At 39.4% G+C, this 17,166-nt stretch overlaps 1 protein-coding gene and 1 long non-coding RNA gene across 3 annotated transcripts in view; one reads left to right on the top strand and one right to left on the bottom strand.

Moving 5' to 3' along the window:
* The first annotated feature begins 6,156 nt into the window (after positions 1-6,156).
* The window catches only part of LOC125619050, a 29,322-nt gene continuing 18,312 nt past the window's right edge, over positions 6,157-17,166 (top strand). Inside the window, exon 1 of the long non-coding RNA XR_007350522.1 lies at positions 6,157-10,361. This is a non-coding gene — a long non-coding RNA (uncharacterized LOC125619050). The remainder of the gene's footprint in view (positions 10,362-17,166) is intronic.
* Snap25 (synaptosome associated protein 25) overlaps positions 13,978-17,166 on the bottom strand; it is a 78,007-nt gene continuing 74,818 nt past the window's right edge. For both annotated transcript variants that reach the window (XM_048811312.1, XM_015482896.2), the window contains exon 8: positions 13,978-15,309. In XM_048811312.1, coding sequence (XP_048667269.1) covers positions 15,241-15,309 — 69 coding nt within the window. In that variant the 3' untranslated portion in view covers positions 13,978-15,240. The remainder of the gene's footprint in view (positions 15,310-17,166) is intronic.

Raw genomic sequence — 17,166 nt, 5'->3', positions numbered from 1 at the left:
GGTAGGATTTAGTAGCCAGTCTTAGTTTAGTCTTCTACCCTACTTCATGCTTCAGTTAGGGGAATCTCCAGTACAGAAACTCTGTCTCTTTCACTTAAAATCTTTAAGTATGTGCCATTGCCTTCCAAAGCAAGTCTACATTCCCTGTCCAGGTCTATAATATTTTCCGTGCTCTGATATTTTCCTCCTTCATCTTTCACCTCTACTTAAGCTGGAAGAATGCTCAATGTCCACTCACAAGAGCACTTGTGTGTCCAGGTCTTAGATTGTTCTTGTAGGCAGAGTATTGGCTGCCCGAGGATATTAGGTCCTGATTTTTGGACATTTATTGTTACCTTATAAGGAAAAAATGTCTTTAAAGATGTGATTGTTGGGCTGGGGATGTGGCTCAAGCGGTACCACGCTCATCTGCCATGAGCAGGGCACTGGGTTTGATCCTCAGCACCACATAAAAATAAAATAAAGCTGTTGTGTCCACCGAAAACTAAAAAATAAATATTAAAAAATTCTCTCTCTCTCTTTAAAAAAAAAGATGTGATTGTTGATAGTTTGAGATGGAGAGATTATTTTGGTTAATATGGGTGGGCCCTAAATTCGATTACAAATGTCATTATAAGACAGGGGCAGAAGGAAATTTGACACATAGGTGTCATTGAAGAGGTAGGCAGACCTTGGGGTGATGGGGTCACAAGTAAGGAATTCAGGCAGGCACCAGAAATTGGAAGAGGTAAGAAAGGTAAGAAAGATTCTCCCCTAGAACCTCTTGAGAGAACATGATTCTGTCAACACTTTGATTTAGGACTTGCAGCATCTAGAATAGTAAGTGAATAAATTTCTGTTGTTTTTAAGCCCTCCCCCACAACCTGCCGCCAGTTAGTGGTAACTTGTTACAGCAACCATAGAAAAACTAATACAGCTGTGCTTTTATCTCCTCCTGGAATTAACTGTTCCCACCACAAATATTCCATCAAGATGATTCTAATGTCAGCAGATCATATACTACCTCTTTTAGATCTCTCCTCCCACCACCTCTAGGCTCTGGTTAAAGCAGGAAGCTATCCTCTGTCTCTCATAATTCCTTGAACAAAATGCTCTACCATTGTTATACTGTCATATATTCTTTTGTACATGACTGTTTATTGATCAGGTTCCTCATTCAATCCCTAAAGGCCTTATTCATTTGTGTACCCTCTGGGCTGGGCACAATGCCACATAAAAGTCACTTCTTGGTATTTGTTTCCTGCCATGAAGGGGAGGTAGATGCTTCTGTCCAGTGGCTGAAGTTGGGACTCAGGGGCTCACAAGGCCTCACAGTACTGCAGATGGGTGGAGGCAGATGTTCTGCTGCGCAGTCTTTTCCCAAACCGTCCTGCAGCTCAGCCTGCTCTGGAGCTTTCCGAGGCCTGAGGCTGGGGTACTCCTTTGGCTTCCTGTCTTCAGAGCCCTTGTTTATTTTCTGTCCAAATCTTTTTATATTCTCCTCCTCTCTCTGCCCTCCTTCTCCAGCCTTCCAAACAACAGTGACTCATAACCTCAAGCGCTGCTCTCTTTTTTTCATTATTTTTAGGAGCCACATGATTTCTCTCATTATTGCCTCTCGGCTAGGCCAGAGTTGGCCCACAGGTTTTTATTTTCTCAGGGCCAAGCTGAGGAGCACAAACCTAGTAACATTTCAATAAACTGGGGGTCATGTTATGTTCTAGTAATCTAGTCACTCAGGGGGTAGCAGCAGAAACAGAAGTTTGAAAATGAGAGATTGGGCTTCAGTTAAAGGAATGACCTTCGATTTTTTTTTTCCAATTCTTTGCAAATAGGCTTCTCAAGTCAGCAATCCTGGCCGAGAATTGTGATCAAAGTTGATACTCCCTCCTAAAACCTGTTAGTTTCCTATTAGCCTTAAATGAAGGTAGCTAATTAGTTTTGGATTTTGTTTTGGATTTTGTTGTTGTTGTTATTGTTTTTTGACACTAGGTAGAAGGATTCTTAGGCTGGAGTGGAAGTGATATATTTTATATTCCTTGTGCTGCTTAGAAGCAGGCGTAATATTATAATTATGAAAACTGAACTTTGGAGGAGAGTTGAATAATTTATTTACAAGGAAACTGAATTAGTTGTTGCTACAGTTTGGATGTTAAATGTCCCCCAAAAGCCTATGTGTCAAAGGCTTAGTATCTAGGATAGAACTAGTGGGAGGTGGTAGAAATTTTAAGAGGTGAGGCTTAGTGATGGCCTAATTTTAGGTCATCAGAGCATGTGGCATCTTTTTGAGGGGGATGGGGGGACCCCAGCCCACTCCTCTCTTTTGTCTCACTTCCCTGCTATGAGGTAAGAGCATGATGTGTTGCTTTGTCATTGACCCAATGCAACAGTACCAACTAATCATAGGTTGAAGCCCCTAAAACTTTTGTAAGTTGATTGTCTCAGGTATTCTTGTAATGGAAAGCTTACAAACACACTTATCACTACAGAATAAAATTTCCTCCAACTTAGCAGCTGAAAGCAGCAAACATGAATTATCTCACAGTTTCTGAGACTTCAGATGCAGGAGCAGCATAGATGAGTGATTCCAGTTCTGGGCCTCTCATGAAGCTGCAGTCACTATGTTGGTCAGAACTGTAGTCTTCAGAAGGGACTAGAGGATCTGTTCCTAAGAAGGCTTATTCACATGGCTGTTGTCATTATACATGAGAGCTTGCATGACATGGCAGCTGGCTTCTCCTAGAGCAAGTGATCCAGAGGAGGAATCCACAAGGCCCCTGATAACCTAGTTTCAGGAGTTGTACACATTGTCACCTCTTCTTTATTCCCATCCTTTGAAATGAGTCACTAAGGTTTCACCTTTTAAAGGGAGCATCCAATAATTTGTGGACTTATTTTAAACTACCATAGTGTCTTTAGATAGCTTCAGGGAATGCAAACAAGTCATTGTTTACCTTGCAGGAAAAAAAAAAAAAAACAACAAACAAACACCACCTAGAATTTGAATGTTCTGCTGACAGGTTGCAAGAAACAAGGAAGTCTTATATTACATTCATTGGGATAGTAAAACAATAATATGAGAAAGGGTGAATGAGTATATTTTCCCTTTGGTATGGTTACAGGAAGAGTTTAGAAAGTATAGAGGAGAGGTTTGGCTTTAATTTGATATTTTATGATTAATATATACAATATGAATTATTTATGTCATTGTGCCTTTGATTTTGATTCAGCAATCTCATGCCAAGAGCTACAATGACTGAGACAAAACACCTTCCTTTAAGGATGAGGGAAAAGTGAAACAGCACTAACCCAGATAAAGCTGCACTGAGCTTGGATAGAATCCCAGTTGACCTATAGATGTATGAGTGAGCCCAACAGAGAGGAGCAGAACCACTTAGCTGAACCCAGTACAGATCTACTGAACCTGTAAAAGTGTGAAAAATTAATATTCATAAATCACTGAGATTATGGGATTACTGGTTTTGCAGCTATAGTAACTGATACAAACTTATAATGTCATGAAAAAGACAAAACATAAAGACAAATTCTGCAATCGATATGCTAATTATCACACTTGAAGTTTATATAGGGTGCTCTGAGGAGGGTAAAGGAGGTGTGCTTAAATCTGCTTTGGGGTGGTCAGGCAAGTCGAAGACTTCTGTTGATACCTGAATGAAGTCACGAAGTTGAGCTGATATTTACCGGACTGGAGTGGAATCAGTACCTCCTTTCAGGTAACTGCAAGTTTAATAACATAGAGAACAATAGTAATGGATGGGTCCTAATTGTTGACACCACTGGATCCCAAATAGCTTCTTATGTCCTGCTAAGGAGTTTGCACTTTAACTTAAAGACAACATTTGAAGGATTGGAGAAGTATTATGTGAGAATAAAAAATGGTTGATAAGCTTCCCCTGAGAGTGGTGTGGTGTGGAGGCTGGCGCTGGACGTAGGCAGGAATTGGGGAAGTTTGTCCTGAGTCTGTGACTTCTCGATTTGGCCATGGAAATGGAAAAGGCAGGAGAGGTATTCGGAGGTGGTGTAGACAAGACTTGAAGACCGAGTTAACGAGGGGGTGGTACCTGGCTTCAGTCCCAAGGCAGAGAAGTTTAGGAGGGGGTGGTGGTGAACATTTCATTGTAGGGCTTGATGAGTTTGAAGTGCCTGTGGGTGATCTGGAAGGAGGTGTTTAGTAGGTAGGCAGAAGTGTGGTTTTGAGCCTCAGAAGAGAAGCCTGCCACAGATATCTAGTTTTTGGTATGTTCTGCATAAAGGTAGCAGCTGAAGCTATTCTAGGCAAGGTTGGGTTTAAATACACTGTACTTTGAGAAGCAAACCAAATTTAGTACCTTAGGGAAACACCAACACCTAAAAGATGAGCAAAGGAATAGAAACCAAAGAAGATTGAGAAAGAACAGTCAAAAAGGAAGAGCAGGTCCAGGGGAGAGTGTTTGCATATAAAACAGGAAGTAGTTTTGAAGTTAGAGGTTAATAATATCAAATATCTCAGAGAGGCCAGAGAGCTAAGGATTGAAACATTTTTGTTCGTTTTTTTAACTCAGAAATCATATGAATTACATAGTAACTTGGGAAAGAATTTCATCAAAGGCTAAGAGGACAAGAAATACATTGCAAAGAATATAAAAAAAGGTGTGTGGGGGGGGCGGGTCTGGAAGAGAAGACAATTAGAAGTGTGTTACTAAGACCACACTTAATAGGAAGAGAATTAGACTTCACCTTTTGAAGGGAGTGTCGAAGAATTTCATTATCAACTATTTGGTAATAGAACTATCTATGGTCTCTTGGTCTTAGCTCTAACTTCAGCCATGGATGGGTAGACAGTTATATACAGGCTCAACTGACTTCAGACTGGTAGTTTTGCTTTTTGGTGTGTACCTTGGGCTTTCTTTTTCTGTCTCGGAGCTTTGCCAATCCGGTGGGCACTAGTGAGATTGAACTCAGTCCTGGGCATCAAGCTTGGTAGAATTAACACTTTGGGGGAAAACCTTTTACTCAAGGAAATGAAAGCTGATGAATACATGCTCTTGTTTCTTGTCTCTTAGGTAGAAAATTCTTAGGACTTCTCAGCAGTCTCATGAAATCAAACACCATTGCAAAGAGTGGTGACCTTGGCAACCATGCTTATCCTGGCTTTCCTTCCATATCTAATCCCTTGCTTCTGCTTTCTGGGATCACCTCCCAAATAAACTACCCAAATCTAAGGCCAAATCTTAGTCTCTGTTTTGGGAACATCCACATTTAAAAATAATATGTGTCGGACACTAGAGATTTAAGATGATTCTTCAGATATCAGTACATACTCACTCATTGTTCTCATTCTGCCAGGCAGGTCCTGATGCTTAGGTGGCCATGTTGTGTGTCACATGACTCAGCTCTGCAGCAATAGCTCATTGGACCAAGGGCGGCTATGTTGTGTGTCACATGACACAGCTCAGCCAATCCAAACATAGACTGCTCAGCAATCTGAAGTTGTCTGCTGAGACTGTAAGGGAGGAACTAGTGGGATTCTCTTTTGGAGAATTTGACTAGGAAATATTTAGAGAATGAGGGAGAACGCGATAGAGCAGAACCTGCAAATTGACAAGAAAAGGGAGAGTGGAGAAAACATGGTTGATTCACTGTAGTAAGCATGAGGCAGCAAAAGCAGTGAGAATATAAAGACAAAAGTGGAACTATCATGTACCCCATAAGCAAGAGGAAGATAATGTCCATGATTCTGATTCTAGTTCCATGGGACTCATCATCACAAGTCCTCTTTTGCTTGAGGTACTTTCAGTCGGACTGTTTAATATACCATTTAATACCATGTTATTAATATATTATATATAAAATAATTAACATTATATTATGTTATATTTAATATAATAGCCTCAGTAGTCAGTGTGACCTGGAGGAGATGCCTATAGGAGAGAGTGTGCTGGATGCCATCTTTCACCCCTCCATACTAGTGCTCTACTCTCTCTACTTTGTTTTGGGTCTTGATAGTGACAGTCTCTGTAGATTTCGTCACTGACTCTTTTCCTTTGTCTTCTGGTGGGGTTGCACATGGGAATCATGTATATGGAGCACATGGGAGGCAAGAGATCAGATGGGGGAGGTGTGGGCAACTGTGGCATCTATTCCCAGATTCTTCTCCACTACATTGCTATAAGTCAGCTTCAGGTCTTTGCCAAAGGCTGTGGCTCCAGCCAGGTGTTCCTCTCCATGTAAAAAAAAAAAAAAAATTGTCTGGAAAAGATAATTATCTTTTCCAGATAATTTTTTTCTCAGATGCTGGTTCAAGGAAACTGCTCCCTATCTTGCCTCTTTGGGACTAGGGATGAGAAGGGCCCTCCACTGTGGCTAGTCCCAGAGCAATATACTGTCTTCTTGGTTTCCCTAAACCTGCCCACACCTTCATAAGTAGTCCCTGTTGTTAAATTCTCCTTACATTAATTACCCTGTCCTACTAGGAGTCTACTTGATATAAAAAGGAAGGTCTACATAGTTAAATGTTAGAAATTTTGTAATAGGAGTGACAGGAAATGGAAGTACTACATTGTGCCCAATAATTGTAGGCTGTGATATTGCTCTACTTAAGGAGGCATTTTTTCACTTTGCGATGAAATTGTGTCACTTGTGCCCCTGCTGGTAATTTCAGTTTTCCCCTTTGAATACAAGGTAAAGTCAAGGAATGAAAGGGAAAGGAAAAAAGTTGGGAAAGAGGGGTTTCTTTGTATTTGGAAGGCCTTTATAGAACTGAATGGAGAGCCCAGAGGGTGTTGGAGATTGTACAGCTTGTTGTCATTTTTATAACCATTTCAAAACTTCTTGTTGAAGTATAACATACAGAAAAGTGCACAGATAATATGGTATAGTGAGATTTTACTAACTGCATTCATTCTTGTAACCAGCACCCTTACCAAGAAGCAGGGTATTAGCAGAATCCAAGAAACTTTCTTATTTTAGTCACTATCTTATCTCCAAGGGAAATCACTGTTTTAACTTTTAACACTATGGATTCATTCATCTTGATTTTGAACTTTGTATGCATGGAATCAAATAATGTGTTCTCTTTTGTATTTGGCTTCTTCCATCTACATCAAACTAACAAAATATATTTATTGCTTTAGTTTGTAGTTACAGTTTGCTCATTCTCATTACTGTCAGTATTCTATGTTTAAATAACCATAATTTATTTCTCCATTCTATTGTTTATGGGCATTTGGGTAAATTTCAGTTTGGATATTATGAGTTCTTCTGTTACAAATATTCTAGTACATACCTTTTGGTAAACAAAAGTATGTATTTTTCCTGTTAGGTTGATACCTAGGAATGGAAGTTCTGAGTCATAGGGTATGCTTATGTTTAGCGTTAGTAGATCCTGCTAAAGTGGTTGTACCAATTTATGCCCCCTGTTGGGCATAAATGTTTTAATGGAATTTTAATATACAGATTATATATATTTTTAATATATATTTTATAATAACATTTTATATGCACACCTTAAAACTCTCCCATCCCTGACTCATATTCCAGCCACAGCATTGGCAACCAATTTCACACAGACTTCAACCAGTCTTGGAGAAGGATTTGCTGGCACTGCCCACTTCAGCTCCACCTCTTCTGTCCTGGAATTTTTCTGGTCCTCTGGTGTAGGACATCTTTGCAATGAATGGTTCGGCTTTCATGTGCGCAACTCAGAAAAACAGGGGAGTTAATTCTCTGTCCTGTGGCAATTCTTGACTAAAAGGAGATGGGAGCTGATGAAGAAGAAATGCTGTCCACCTGCCCCTCCTTCCGGGAATATGGTCCTGATAGGCGTTTCATAGACTTTTCAGCTGTCTCATGAGATCAAACATCCAGGTGCATGAAAATATTGATACCTCCATAAGGATTTCCGCTGGCTTTCCAATAAGTCTTTTTCACCACTTGGCTGTTCCATCCTTCATTCCTGCTCCTTGTAATCATACTCCCAGAAAAACTACTTATACTTAGGCTTTTCTATCAGACTTTGCTTTCTTTGTTTTCAGAGGAACTGACCTATAACATTCTTTAACTTAGGAAAAGCAGTTCCAAGCCACTTTGAAGTTTCTTCTTGGTTTGAAGTGATTGCATTGGAATAAAATTATCCTAAGAAAGTTGGTAGGAATGTCTTGAACCCAGGGGTACTTTGCTACTAAGCTATATCTCCAGCCCTTTTTACTCTTTTAGTTTCCAACAGGGTTTCACTAAGTTACTGAGGGTCATGTTAAGTTGTCAAGACTGGCTTCAAACTCACAGCCTGCTTCAGCCTCCCAAGTCACTGGGATTACAGGTGTGTGCCACTGAGCCCCGTGGTAGAGATATCTTAACTGAAGAATTTCTAACTATTCTCAGAGGGTAGAAAATCAAATCGGCCATGGTCACAGTCAAATCAATAGGTATGAAAAACAAAGTGCATTTTTAGAGGAGGGGAATAAAAAGTGCTAACATTTTGGAGAATCTCTTTGGCCTACTTTGCAGTTTTGCCTTTAATAACAAACGATGCATGGATTCAGGTCTCTAGGCCTTCCTATCTCCATAGCCTCTGATGGTTTAAAAACATACACCATTAGCACTTGCCTCATTTTTCCTAAACTGGCGATTGTCACGGTTCCTTTAAAGACAGTGCCATGGAAGACAGCAGTCACCTCCCACACCCCACGCCCCCAGACACCCAGGATATATCTTGTGTATACTTAAGCTGTCTCTGACACACATAATTTCTTTTTCATCCCTGAGTAATCAGTCTTTTTAGTCCCTTTAGCAAAGAGAACAGTATATTTTTGTACAGAAAGATTTGGAAAGAGAGGAAAATAAAAGCATTCTTCCACCCCAAATCAAATCCAGTGTAAATTTCCACAAAAGAGCGACAAATAAAAGATGGGAGGGAGGGAAACCACAGAAGGTCCCAGAATAAGCATATTTATCAAGTGCTAGTTGAGCATCCAGTTCTATTTGGCACATTTAAAAATGTTCTCTTTGAAGATTTGGGTGCTTAGGGGTTAATGATGGTGGCTAAAACCCTATCGCTTTGAATAGGAGGGATTAGTTTTGTTATTTTAGGATTAAGGTCAGTCTTATGGACAGGCTGCCACATCCACTCATCAGCCACTCCCTACCCCACTGGCACTCTGCTTGTGAATCTCAAATTCTCCTGTGGGCTGCTGATACTCTGAGTCAGACATTTTTTTCTTTTTAATGTCACTAAAAGGGAAGAATATTCACATATGCCTACTCCAAAACCCAGAAAGGATTCACCCTAACCAGTTGTTTCCATAGGACACAGAGGAGGGAAGAATTCCATATGCCTCTGGTGGTGTTAGATTGACTGCACAGATAGCTATATTCTTCAACTTTCTCTGTATGTATACCCGTTGCAATATGACTTAGAAGCTTTTCTCCACAAGAGAAGTCTTTTTCCCTATCTCTGGGATATGCATTGCTTTGTGACTTGCCCTGGCTGATAGAACAGGGCAGAAGTGAGGAGCCTTGGCCTCAAGAGGACATGCAGCGTCCACTCTTTCTTGGACTCCTGATTTTGTCAGGAGAGCAAACCCTAGTTGGCTGGCAGGAGAACAAGAGACCACAGGGAGAAGGGGGAGGAGCCTCAGCAATAGCTAGCCAATTTCCATAGGCTAAAATGCCCAGTGGACTGGAGTCACATGAGGAGCTCACTCAAGATCAGCACTGCATCAAGCTTAGTCCAAAATGCCAAACTGTAGAATTGTCAGCTCAATAAATATTTATCATGGAAGACACTATGTCTTGAGGTTAGTTTGTCAAGGAGGACTCATTAACAAGGTTCATAGCCTCCACTATATTCCTTGGATCTATATTCTGGTTTCCTTTATTATTAATAGTATTGACAAAAATGCTAATGATAGTAATATATGGATACTGCAGAATATAGCACCATTTGGTTCACACCAATAGTACATCTAGGGAATCATTTCTATTTTGGGGACGTAAATGATGGAGAAAGAAGTACTAATGTTGTTGACTTTTAGTTAAAAGTCAGAGAGACTGATTGAGATTTAATTGTGAAAAAATTTGCACACTAACTGCTACATTGAGAAAATGAAGATACCTGGGCTGTTTTTTGGGTAGATCTGATAAAGGCATGAAACATTTCCAAACTTAATTTATTTCAACCTAAGCAAAGTCCACTGAGTATAGTGTATGCACACACATGTGATGAATGTACACTCTAATTAAAAGTGGCAAGGGGTGACTGTTTCTATTCCTGATGGTGCCGACTGTGTTTCCTTTCACTTTAGTTATCATCCTGGTGGCACGGAAGATTTAAAAGACATTTTAATGAACGTCATCTCAGTTGATCTTCCCAAGTGTCCTGTCAAGTAAGTAAGGCAAGCATTGTCACAGCATTTAGCTTAGACACACACAGATTAAAGCTCAGGGAAGTTTCAAGACTCTTGATTAAATTTTCTTTTCATAGCAGCTGCATGAAAAGTAGTTTATAAACTACTCTTTATAAACTCTTTTTTTTCTTTATAAACTCTTTATAGTTTTGTGGGAGGTATCATTTATTATCTCTTACTATAGTATCTTTTACTATAAAATTTCATGTCACCAACCCTTGTTTGCAGAGGGCTATTGCTGTGTATGAGGGACAAAGGCTGGACTTCATGAATGAAGGGCAGTGGGGTCAGATGATAGCTGTTATTGATTTGCAAGTGGCCCTTGCCCTTCACTGAGGAATGCCAGTTTTTTAAAAACTTTATTTATTTATTTATTTATTTTTATGTGGTGCTGAGGATCGAACCCAGTGTCTCACAAGTGCTCTACCACAGAGCCACAATCCCATCCCCAAGGAATGCCAGTTTTTAGATGCTAGCTGACAGTATTAAGGGAAGTTTCACAGAAGAAGAATGGATCCAAAGAATGCTAGAAGTAGGTGGAAGGCAGCATACTGCTCTATGGCAGTGCTTTGGGGAGATGTTCAGGAGTTGGCATGAACTTCATGAAAGGGTTGTCTTTGGGAGGACTCCCCTAGAAGTAGACCCTCCAACAAGAATTTCACGACCAGTTGTTTATTTGAGAAAGGGTTCTAGGAAACATAAGTAGCAAGGTGAGAAAGAGAAAGAAGAGAAGGTGGACAATACAGACAGTGATAATCATCAGGTAAATTCTCAAGAGAGAAACTGGAGATTGAGTCCATGGGGGAAACTCAGGGAGACAATGAAGGATGCATACCTCAGTGGTGTCCCAACCCAGGACTGAGGCAGCTAGAGTGTCCACTCCCCATCCATCCTTGGTTGAAGACTGTTTCTGAGCATTAAATTTCAATGAATACAGAGAATTTTCTCTATTAGTTTTTTTGATTCCCTACTGCTATACCCATAATACTTAGAACAGGGCCTGGCATATAATAGAAATTCAGTAAATATTTATTGAAGGAGTGAGTGAATGAAAACTGGCTTCCTAAGACCTTCTAAGAAATCCATTCCTGCCATGTTTGCTGTTCCTCTTGGAGCCAAATGTCTCCTGGAGTTTCCTCCTTGGCTGAATTGAGAGCCAAATGTCTCATGGAATGTACCTTCTTGGCCTCTCTTGAACTTTAGAGCCACACATATCTGGTTTGAATCATGCCTTTGCCACTTATTAGCTAAGAGATCTTGTTCAAATAAACTGTCAATGTTTTCATCTGCAGAAGGGGACTAATATAAGCCAATTTTGCAGAATTTTTAAGAGGGTTTAATGAGTCAACATAAAAGAGGCACTTAACAATGTCTGGCATGTACTTGATGGTCATAAAATATGAAATTGTCCTTTCTCTTAATAGCCAGTGCAATCATCAATTTGCTAATGATTTAGTGACATAGAAATCAAGGAAAGTTGGTCAAAGTAGATGCCAGGGAGTACTTAAAGGAGGGATAACAGAAACTAGAAATGGAGAGAAGGACAAGAGGAAAGGACTGTCTCACTAGGATCTGGGACCACTCTTCAGCTCTGGTCTTTTGTAGAAGGGTCCTTTCCTAGTGCCATGTATGGGGGTTGGGGGGACATAGAAGATTTAGCCTTTACAGTGTTCTGTATTCACTAACCATTACATTTCTAATACATTTCCTGGGTTGGCACATTGCCCAGAGATGAATTATCCCTGGGGATCTATCCTCCTTTAGCTAGAAGTTGCTGACTTCATAAGAACTGAGGCAGGACAAATGAAATCATTAAAGGCAATGTGCTTCACAATGAATTATGTGACTGGTCTTAAAAGCAAAATGCTTGTATTTTAACTCTCATGCACTTAGTGTATGATTTTAAATTCTCAAACAATATGAGAATACATTTACTGACTGGTGGAGAACAGATGGAGTTTGGAACAGAACATGGCCCACATGCTGACCCTTTGGCAATTTTGACATATAGAACATATTCACTTTCTCTGTCTTCTAGCATCCCTTTTTACTGCCATGATTTTTAAGGAATAAATGTGTTCTTACTCTAGTTCCTTAGAATAGCTTCCCTGAGCATTGGGGGACCTACATAATGTGTTCTGAGGCTTGGAAAGAGGCCAAAGAACAGCAAACATTTATTTACAAGGACAATGTTGTCATCTCTGTTTTTTCATCATAACTAGTCTCACCAAATTTCTTGGGTAAAATTATCTGACAGTCAACCTAGGGAATCAGGATACATTTATCTGCATTGTTATTATGGGGTTATGCAGAGAGTTGTGCAGGTGGAAGACATGGAAGTGATGGAGGAGATGGTGGTGTGGGCAATGTGGAGGTACAGGTGGTGGTGGGGGTGACAGACATCATAGAGGTGATTATGGTGATTGTAATAAAGGTGGTGATAAACAGTGATAGTGGAAGTGCTGGTTAAGATAGTGGAGAAGGAGTATAGGCAATGTAAAAAATGAAGATGGTGTAGGTTGGGGTGGTGGTAGAGGTGATCATGTAGAGGTATTGGTGGTGGCATTGTTTGTGGATGTAGTGGTAGAGACCATTATGGTGGTAAAACTGTGATGGCAAGAGAATTGAAAACATCCGTCTACAAAAACAAACAAACAAAACAAAACTTCCACATGAATGTTCATGGAAGCATTAGATATAATAGTCCAGAGTGGAAGTACCCAAATGTCCATAAATTGATGAATGGATGAAAAAAATGTGGCATATCCATACAATGGAATATTATTTGGTCGGAAAAATGAATGAAGTACTGATACACCCTGCAACATGAATAAGCCTTGAAAACATGCAAGTGAAAGAAGCTCAGGTGAAAGAAGTCAGCGATAAAAAGACCACTGTATGATTCCTTATGTGAAATATTCAGAACAGGAAAATCATTATAGAGACAATTAATAAGCTAGTTGTTGTCTAGGGTTGGGAAAGTGAGATGTGAATGATTGCCAATAGGCATGTGGCTTGCTTTGGGGGTGATAATGATGTTCTAAAATTATACTGGATAACTTTGTTATTAATATACTAAACAACCTTTGAATTTTATATTAAAATGCTAGATCAGCATTCTGCTATGGAGTTATATGCCCAGCTCAATGGGTGCATTTTATGATAAGCCCATAGAGTAATAAAAACAAATTGGGGCCAGTACTGATGGTGGTGGTTGTGATTAGTTAAGGGCTGAACTTTGGTTGGTGGGTATTTGGAGGACAGGAAGGAAGATAAAAGTTGACTGACACCAGATGTACCTGAATTTACATAGGACCAAGCTTGATTTTTTTCAGTGTCTGCTGGAAACGATATTTTCCCCCCACAGCTAATACTGAATTCACAGGCAAGTATTTCTAGAACAAATTATGAAAACAAGGCCAAATTGTCAGCTGCCTTGGAATTATGTTTAAAGAGGACATCTTTGGTTCTTCCACCCAGTGTTTTCTTCACATACAACTGGCTTCTTAGGAGAAATGGAACAGAGTAACAAGGCTTTGTCTTCTTGTGTGAATGCCAAATCAGACGGGTCCATGAAGAAATTAAAGCAGATATCTGGGGTCTATAATTTTTAATAATTTTAAACTAGCTACAAAATGTCAATCACTTCACAAACCGACAGAGGAGACAGGAGGAATTTAATATTACATGCTGTAATGATATTTATCTCACAGTTTATATTTCATTCATTTATATTATTTTTTTAAAGGTTTCTTTATCAGCTACTAAACATCTCAGCAATTTGGTGTGCATAGCTCTAGATTAAGCAACAAAGAATTGTACTGATAACGAATCACAGGGGAAATGGTGATCAACAAGAGTCAGCCTTATAAAATTTACATCTCCACACTGTTTCACAGCAAGATTATTTTCTCCAAAACATAGCCTTCAAAAGCAGCAAACAAACCCTATATTACATCCATTTGACATAGTTTCAGCCAAACATATATTTTGCTGGAAATGATTGAATGGTGAGTGTGTCAAATCCATCTTTTTTTAAAATTCATTTTTTTAAAAAAGGATGATTATGATTAATAAGTCTATATGTCGACAGAAAGAAAGTGACACTACTGCAGTTTTGCTGGTATAACTTAATCTTGACAGTGTCTCAATACTGAGCATGCTTTGTTGGTTGGTTGTTGTGTTGTGTGTGTGCGTTGTTTTCTCATCAGTATGCTACTGTCATGGAAAGTTTTTGTTTAAGTAGGAATCTAAAAATCTATTTAGTTCTCATGCATAAATGCATAAATCACATCACTTTTAGTGCAATGCCTGTTATGTAATTCCACATTGTCTAATCATGAAATCATAAAGACAGATAAGAGCCATGAGGAACTAAAGACAGCACATTTTGAGAGATTCAGAGCCTGACACCCAAAGAAAGGACCCTGGCAGTAGCTCTGTGGAATGTCACAGTTTTACGAGAACAATACTGTGTATTGAAAGAATCAACAGCACATTGAGCATTCCTAAATTGTTGTCATTCAGCAAACGCCACTGAGGAGAGAAAAAAAGGAAAAATGAAACCCAAGACATCTTACACAGAGCGTTAGAGCCACTAAATGACCACTATGTACAACCTTTGGAAAGAAAGAGACTCAGAGAACAAAAGACATATGGCATTGTCAGAAAGCTGACAAATGACACAGGACAACATTCACGATGGAGGTGGTCTGATGTGTGTGTGTGTGTGTGTGTACGTGTGTGTGTGTGTGTGTGTGTGTGTGTATGTGCAAGACCTACTCGGTAATACCATGAGAAAAGCATGAAGGAGCTATCTTGCTCAACAGCATTCGGAAGAGAGCACAGTTGAGAATGTTTAACCACTTCCCAACATCTTTGTTGCACGTTGGTTGGCCTCATCGATTCTGGTTTTGTTGGAATCAGCCTAGAAAAAAGAGAAAGAAAACGGAACCCTTAACATCTTGTTCATCTTTTAGGGTCCAGGTCAAATGCTTCTTGGGTGAAGAAGATACCCAGTCAGAATTGGCCACTCTCACTTCTGTGTTTCCAAGACCATTGCTACAGCTCTACTTGGATGACCACTTAAACTTGATTTTGCTTTTTCACGGTTTTCCCCACCAGAGAGCATTCTTTGTCATTTATCTTTCTATCCTGGAAGGATAGTTGATGACTTCTATGGTACATTCATCTGTTGGACTGAGTTGAATCACCACCACTGTACAGTCATGGTTCATTTATTAGCTGTGTCAGTTTGAACAAATTGTATCTCGGAATCTCAGCTTTCTTGTCTACTCTCTGGGGACAATAAAGAATACAGCCAGAGAGCATGAGCATCTACTTTGTTCCATTCATTCAACATTGATAACATCAACCATCAGGTGTGTGTGATTATTAGCTCCTTTTTCCAAGTGAAAAAATTGGGCAGACAGGATTTAGGCAATTTGTCTAAAGTCTTTGGGTGGGGGGACACCACAACCAGAATGCAAGTAGCCTGAAGTCAGAATCCATACTGTATGTATATCACTCTACTACTTAGGTTTGCAGTGAGGATGAATCAAATCTATATTTATTACTATGTAAGTAATGTGCTTAGAATAACATTTTGCCTGTGGGACTAGCCTAGGTGTCCATCAGGGCATAAACGGATAAAGAAAATGTGGTATATATACACAATGGAGATTTACTCAGCCATAAAGAAGAATTAAATTATGTCATTTGCAGGAAAATGAATGGAACTGAAAACCATTATGTTAAGCAAAATAAGCCAAATTGAGAATGTCAAGGGTCATGTGTTTTTTCTTATATATGGAAGCTAGAGAGGAAAAAGGAAAATAAGGTGTGTGTTTGTATGGGGGGGATCTCATGATAATCAACAGGAGATCAGTAGAGGAAAGAGACCAGGGCAGGGAAGAGGGGAGGGAAGGAAATACTGGGGAATAAAACAAATTATATTATTGTATTGTAATTCGTACAATTATGTGACAATGAACCCCACCATTACATACAATTCTAACGCACCAATAAAAATATGGAAAAAAGAATGTTTTGCAACACAGTGCTCAGTGCATCTTATCTTGCAGTTACTATAAACTACGGCTTTTGGGGATACTTGATCATTTTCAAACTCTATTCTGAAGACTCACAAATGTGAGTATGTTAATTGACTGGTCTACCCCCACCCATCTCCTTCCTCTACTCTACTGGTCTTCCTTCAATTTCTGATATTTTATTAATATCACAAAGTGGGGGTCAGGAAAGTCTTGTGATGTTGCACACATCTTCTCTCTTAACTCCAGTGACCATGTTTACCCACCTCTATTCATCATGATCTATGATATTCTGTCATCATCTGAATTGATAGTGAAGTTTTGGGAGTCCAAATCAATGAGATTTTCAAAACATGTAAATATTCTTCTAAGGTCAAAATATGTTTTTTGACCTTAAAGAAAAAAAAGGAGGCAAGTGTATATCAGATGCTTTGGTACTTTCTACATATATACAAAGGAGAAAAAAATATGGAATGAACCTCACAAAATCATGTTATATACATGTATAGATGTACCAAAGGAAGTATGTCCTTTGTGTACATGTAGAAAGTACCAATCCAAAATAAGTAAATAAAGGAGTGACAGGCAGAACAGTTTGAGAAAAAGGGGAGGGAGGAGGGAAAGAAGGGGAGGCAGAATGGGGGATTGACACCAAATTCCTTGTATGTAGAATTATGTCAAAAGGAAGAGAGAGAGAGAGAGAGAGAGAGAGAGAGAGAGAGAGAGAGAGAGAG

This window comes from Marmota marmota, unplaced genomic scaffold (genome assembly GCF_001458135.2).
Source record: "Marmota marmota marmota unplaced genomic scaffold, marMar, whole genome shotgun sequence".
NCBI lineage: Eukaryota > Metazoa > Chordata > Mammalia > Rodentia > Sciuridae > Marmota > Marmota marmota.
Note: the sequence above shows the minus strand (reverse complement) of the source record. Positions and strands in the feature narration are given on the sequence as shown.